Source organism: Callorhinus ursinus, unplaced genomic scaffold (genome assembly GCF_003265705.2).
Source record: "Callorhinus ursinus isolate GAN/ISIS: 27379988/994484 unplaced genomic scaffold, GSC_fseal_2.0 scaffold30, whole genome shotgun sequence".
Classification (NCBI taxonomy): Eukaryota; Metazoa; Chordata; class Mammalia; order Carnivora; family Otariidae; genus Callorhinus; species Callorhinus ursinus.
In genome coordinates, this window is record NW_027397092.1 from 1,807,247 (window position 1) to 1,813,274 (window position 6,028).

The 6,028-nt window shown below is 47.3% G+C and overlaps 1 protein-coding gene across 1 annotated transcript; it reads right to left on the reverse strand.

Annotated features, from left to right (window-relative positions):
• Positions 1 to 3,241: 3,241 nt before the first annotated feature.
• Positions 3,242 to 4,208, reverse strand: LOC112815030 (glyceraldehyde-3-phosphate dehydrogenase-like). The gene has a single exon (XM_073878546.1). It carries the CDS (start codon positions 4,047 to 4,049, stop codon positions 3,258 to 3,260), a length of 792 nt encoding a protein of 263 aa, XP_073734647.1. The 5' UTR covers positions 4,050 to 4,208; the 3' UTR covers positions 3,242 to 3,257.
• Positions 4,209 to 6,028: the final 1,820 nt, after the last annotated feature.

The following is a 6,028-nucleotide window of genomic DNA, read 5'->3' on the forward strand; positions in this document are numbered from 1 at the left end:
AAAGAAAGAAAGAAAGAAAGAAAGAAAGAAAGAAAGGAAGGAAGGAAGGAAGGAAGGAAGGAAGGAAGGAAGGAAGGAAGGAAGGAAGAAAGAAAGAAAAAGAAAGGCAAATTATTTTCTCCCAGTTGAAACCACTGCAAATTCCTGCCAGTGTCTGGTATGGGTCAAGAAAGAGCACGCCAGAATCCAAAGTAGTTGAATTGCATTGATCTTAAAATATTGTAGATGGAAAAAGAATCTGGAAGTTCTTTCAAATAATGGCTGAATAAAATATACAGACAAGTTTCTATCTTGGAGGAAGAAAAGGCATAGCAAAATAAGTAGAACTAGATTTTCATGCAGCATTAAAACCAACTTTAAAATGACTCACATGGAGGTTTTTTTTTTTTAAAGATTTATTTACTTATTTATTCGAGAGACACAGAGAGAGAGAGACAGCAGAGGGAGGGACAGAGGAAGAGAGAATCTCAAGCAGACTCCCCGCTGTGCATGGGGCTTGATCTCATGACCCAGAGATCATGACCCGAGCCGAAATCAAGAATCGGACACTCAACCAACTGAGCCACCCAGGTGCCCCCATATAGTACACTTTAAATATATTACAATTGTATCCATCAATTATACCTCAGTAAAATAAAAAAATAAAGTTATTAATAAAATGGAAAAAGCTAATTAAGTGAATCTGTACTTTCTTATCTGGATAAATCACGCAGAATAGACTGTAGACTGTCCCTGTAAAGCGTTTTTCATTCCTTCAGTGGGTGCACAGATTTCCCTCACCCCGACCTCAGTCACATTTCCCTTCAGGCTCTATTCTACTGATAACGGCTGTGCAATTCAGTTTGATAAGAGAATTAATAGAAGGCAGGTCAGTTCACTCCTTCTCTTTCCCTAAGAAACTCCCCCAAATCAAACAAGTTTATCTTCCCAAGATATGTTTCTTCCTGACTTCTCTGTGCGAAATACATCAGCTTCCTTCTCCCCAGAGCCTGGTGAGGAGTTCCGTCACCTCTCATTACTTGCTTCCTCCAGCCAGTCCCCAACCAAGTCCTGAGGATTCAGCCTGAGAATTGGCTCCTCTATCCCTTGCCTCTTGTCTGTTTCCATGGCCCACTGCTGATCCAGACCTCCCTGGCAAGACTCCTGCAGGGTCCTCTAAAATGGCCTTACCAACTTCTTTGCTTCTCTCCTTCCCCCAACCCACTCACACCAAGAACCAGGTCAAATTTCCTAATACCCTGATCACATAACTATTCATTTTGGATCGCTCTCCATTGCTTTGAGAATTAAGCCCGAAGTACTCAGCCTTTGTCTTCTGCTCCTTCCCTCAGCCTTCCGCTCCCACCCTGCCCTGTAGTCCAACTGGATCCACGATTTTCCTAAATGGTCAAGTAAATGTAGGCAACTCCCAAGGTTGTGAGACTTGTCTTCTCCCTAATATACTATCCTCCATGTCTACCTGTAAAAATCCTACCCATCCTCGGGACAGACGACCTCCCCATTCTCAATTTCCATAGTGCTTGGTTTGTATCTGTCATGACATCATTCTTATTAGTTCGATATTTTTCGTGTGTAGGTGTGTCAGGATGGGAGCTGTCCTGTCTGGATTTCCTGCAACTTCTCACACAATGTCTGGCACCTAAGAGGGGCCGAAAGATGTCTGATGAATAAGGGAATCAATGAATTCATTTGTTGTATTGGGTTTTTCCAAAGTAGGCTTTCTTTCTGCAATTTATTTAATCATATGTTTAGTTTCTTAATAGAGTTCCCTGAAATTTGGGCAAAGTTTATGGCATCATAAAGTTTTAATTATATATAAGCAGGGTTTTTTAACATATGGGTGGTAGCTATCTATATTTTTTTCTATTGGTGGAAATACAAACAGCCAACTTAGGGGCTGCCTATGATGCTAGATGTCCTACTGACCAGGACATGATCAGAGTGGTGTGGGCACCAGTTAGCCCAGAAGTCAGGTCAGTGCTTGTGGCTATTGGGCTGTGTTCTGCAGAGAAGGTGTTTGATGGGGAGGACAGAGCACTTCCCCGCTCTGGGGCAGGTGCCATTTGTGTCTTTCCAACGTGTCCAGAGATAGCAGATATTTCTTCGCACTCTACTGTCCTGATTTCTGTACATGAATGGGAAGGATACCCTACCGATCCTTCAATTCATGGAAGTCATTCATTCCTTCAGTCCTTCATTCCCTCTGGCCAAAGAACTTTGTCCGCTTCTGCCACCTCACAGGTGCCTCACCCTCTCTGGTTAGCATGTTACTGTGGCTGAACGTGATCAAGGCTGCCCAACCTGGGAGGAGGTCTCCCTTGTTTGCTGCCCTCGTTGCTAGAGTGATAGCACGGTGTACTGGGACAGAAAGAAAGAACTCAGAGGGATTATCTTATCTTGTTTTGAGACGATAGGATGCTTCTCAGAGTGGAACTGTACCTTTTTAAATGCGCTGGCGGTCCACTGCTCACCGTCTGTCGCCTTTGTCCACACCACAACTTGAGGGGGTTCATCAGGGACATCGCTGTGATGGGGGTAACACGGAGGGATAGCAGTAACTCTGCTGGAGACTGAGCAGAATCGGATGGACCATTGTCCTCTGATGAGTAGGCTTAAGTGACTCTTGAGTTGACTCCCTGGTGATCACTGAGGGTCACAATGCCCATGTCACCCACTCTTGCCTCTGGCTCTAAATACAACATTCTTCCCAGAAGTGAATCTTTTCTCCTCAGCTTAATAAAAATCGAATATGGCATGGGACCAAAAGAAAAAAAAAATCCCGCGAAGAAGGATTTCTGCCATAGAATCTATCCAGGGTTTCTGGAATCATAGACACCAGAGATCAAAGGGACTCTTTAAAGACCTTTTTTTTTTTTTTTTTTTGGCTGGGTACAGTATACTTTATTGATGGTACATGACAAGGTAGGGCTCCCCAAGCCCCTCCCCTTCTTCAGGGGGTCTGGGATGGAAACGGTGGAGGTCGGGAGATTCTCAGTGTTTTGTGGGATAAGTTGGGGCAGGGACTCCCCAGCAGCTGAGGGCCTCTCTCTTCCTCTTGCTCTCGCTGGGGCTGGTGGTCCAGGGGGCTCTTACTCCTTGGAGGCCATGTGGACCATAAGGTCCACCACCCGGTTGCTGTAGCCGAATTCATTGTCATACCAGGAAATGAGCTTGACATTTTCTATTGGTGGAAATACAAACAGCCAACTTAGGGGCTGCCTATGATGCTAGATATCCTATCTAGCATCCAACTGATGCTAGTCGTTGAGAGCAATGCCAGCCCCGGCATCGAAGGTGGAGGAGTGGGTGTCACTGTTGAAGTCGCAGGAGACGACCTGGTCCTCAGTGTACCCCAGGATGCCCTTGAGGGGGCCCTCTGACGCCTGCTTCACCACCTTCTTGATGTCGTCATATTTGGCAGCTTTCTGCAGGCGGCAGGTCAGATCCACGACGGACACGTTGGGGGTGGGGACACGGAAGGCCATGCCAGTGAGCTTCCCGTTCAGCTCAGGGATGACCTTGCCCACAGCCTTGGCAGCACCAGTGGAAGCAGGGATGATGTTCTGGGCAGCCCCTTGGCCGGCGCGCCACAGCTTCCCAGAGGGACCGTCCACGGTCTTCTGGGTGGCAGTGATGGCATGGACGGTGGTCATGAGTCCCTCCACGATGCCGAAGTTGTCATGGATGACCTTGGCCAGAGGAGCCAAGCAGTTGGTGGTGCAGGAGGCGTTGCTGACAATCTTGAGGGAGTTGTCATACTTCTCGTGGCTCACACCCATCACGAACATGGGGGCGTCGGCAGAGGGAGCAGAGATGATGACCCTCTTGGCCCCGCCCTTCAAGTGGGCCCCAGCCTTCTCCATGGTGGTGAAGACCCCAGTGGACTCCACAACATACTCAGCACCAGCATCACCCCACTTGATGTTGGCGGGATCTCGCTCCTGGAAGATGGAGATGGACTTTCCATTTATGACAAGCTTCCTGTTCTCAGCCTTGACTGTACCGTGGAATTTGCCATGGGTGGAATCATACTGGAACATGTAGACCATGTAGTTGAGGTCAATGAAGGGATCATGGATGGCGACAATATCCACTTTGCCAGAGTTAAAAGCAGCCCTGGTGACCAGGCGCCCAATACTGCCAAATCCGTTCACTCCGACCTTCACCACCGTGTCTCAGGGACGCGGCTGGCACTGCACCAGAATTCGCGGCTGTCTGTCGAACGGGGAGGAGCAGAGAGCCTCTTTAAAGACCTTTTTAAGTCCTATGGATTAAAAAAAAAAAATCAGCAGTGAGTTCTCTCCCCATACCAAACAAAACCATTCCTAGAATTCCAAGATATAAAGTAAAATTTCCAAGCCAAGCTGGTTTGGTTGCTGGAGGGAGTTGGGTGTTTTGTTTTGTTTTGTTTTGTTTTTAAAGATTTTATTTATTTGAGAGCGCAGAGTAAGAGAGAGAGAGCACACAAGTGGGTAAGAGGGGAGGGGCAGAGGGAGAGGGAGAAGCAGACTCCCCGCTGAGCAGGGAGCCCGATGTGGGGCTCGATCCCAGGACCCCGGGATCATGACCTGAGCAGAAGGCAGTGCTTAACCATCTCAGCCACCCAGGCACCCCAGAGTTGGGTAGTGTGTGTGTGTGTGTGTGTGTGTGTGTGTGTGTGTGTGTGTGTTACAGGGAGGAGGCTAATCCCAGACTCCCATCCTATCTTTTACCCCTCATTAAACCTGTAAATCCCTCGTTAAATTAAGTCTGGGGAGGTGCACCTGGGTGGCTTAGTTGGTTGAGCATCCAACTCTTGATTTCAGCTTGGGTCACGATCTTGGGGTCATGAGATCAAGCCCACATTGGGCTCCTTGCTCAGCGCTGAGTCTGCTTGGAGTTCTCTCTCCCTCTGCCCCTCCCCCCACTCACACACTCAATAAATAAATACATACATCAATACATAAATAAAATCTTTAAAAATAAATGAATTAAGTCTGGGGAAAATCCAGGGATCCTACGGTTCTATGGAGCTCAGTATGAAAAAATTCCTTTAATTGAAAGAGGGGGAAACCAAGGCCCGAAGAACTTAGAAGCCAATATCCCAGTGCGAGCTGGTAGCAGAGCAAAGTCAGAACCCAGCTCCTGACTGAGTGTTCTTTCCGTTCCTCCCAGAACAGATCTGTGTTTGGCATAAGCTGGGAAGGCAAGTCAAGAGATAGAAGCTGAACTTCAGAACAGTGACTAAGAAATCGTGAGAAACGACAGCCTCACCTTCAACTCAGTAGGTCCTTTTTGGCAAAAAAAAGGTCGTTGATAACAAGAGGGCATTTTCCAGCTCTGGTACCACTGATTTTTACTTCTATGGCCTGCCTGGCTTCCAGAGCTCTCCCTCTTTGTACAGTGAGTGGGGAAACCAAGTGACAAGGACATTCCAGTGTGGGCTGTCAGGATGAAAGGAGATTATCTTCTCTTTCAAACTGATATCTAAATCTCAAATGGAAACAGCCCTAAAGAGACCACTATTAGCAACCAAAAACAGTCTAACCACCATCCTGCTATGGTTCTGTGACCGCACTCTAAGCTGGCATCCCTCTCTGGCATCTCCCCCGTGGGCTCTGGGAGCTAGACAAAGAAGAAGGGGAGAGGAAAAAAAAATGGGCAGCAGCTGTTGTTACCAAGGGTGAGGTAGAGCAAACTTCTGCCTCAAAGACTCAGAGAACAGCAGTTGGCACATAAACACATGAAGGTTCAGAATCGAGAATAATAGTCATTTGAATCATCCCACAATGCTGGCATGACAGGAAGAATTAGGAGACCCCATTTTATCTTATTTTTATTATTTTTTAAAAATTTTATTTATCTGACAGAGAGAGCACAAGCAAGGGAGAGGGGCAGAAGGAGAGGGAGAAGCAGGCTCCCCGCTGAGCAGGAAGCCAGATGCGGGGCTCAATCTCAGGACCCTGAGATCATGACCTGAGCCAAAGGCAGATGCTTACCGGACTGAGCCACCCAGGCACCCCCAGGAGACCCCATTTTAATGTAATAT

Excerpts from the sequence above, each read along its gene's own strand:
- LOC112815030 (XM_073878546.1), bottom strand. The coding sequence starts at position 4,049 with ATGGTCTACATGTTCCAGTATGATTCCACCCATGGCAAATTCCACGGT.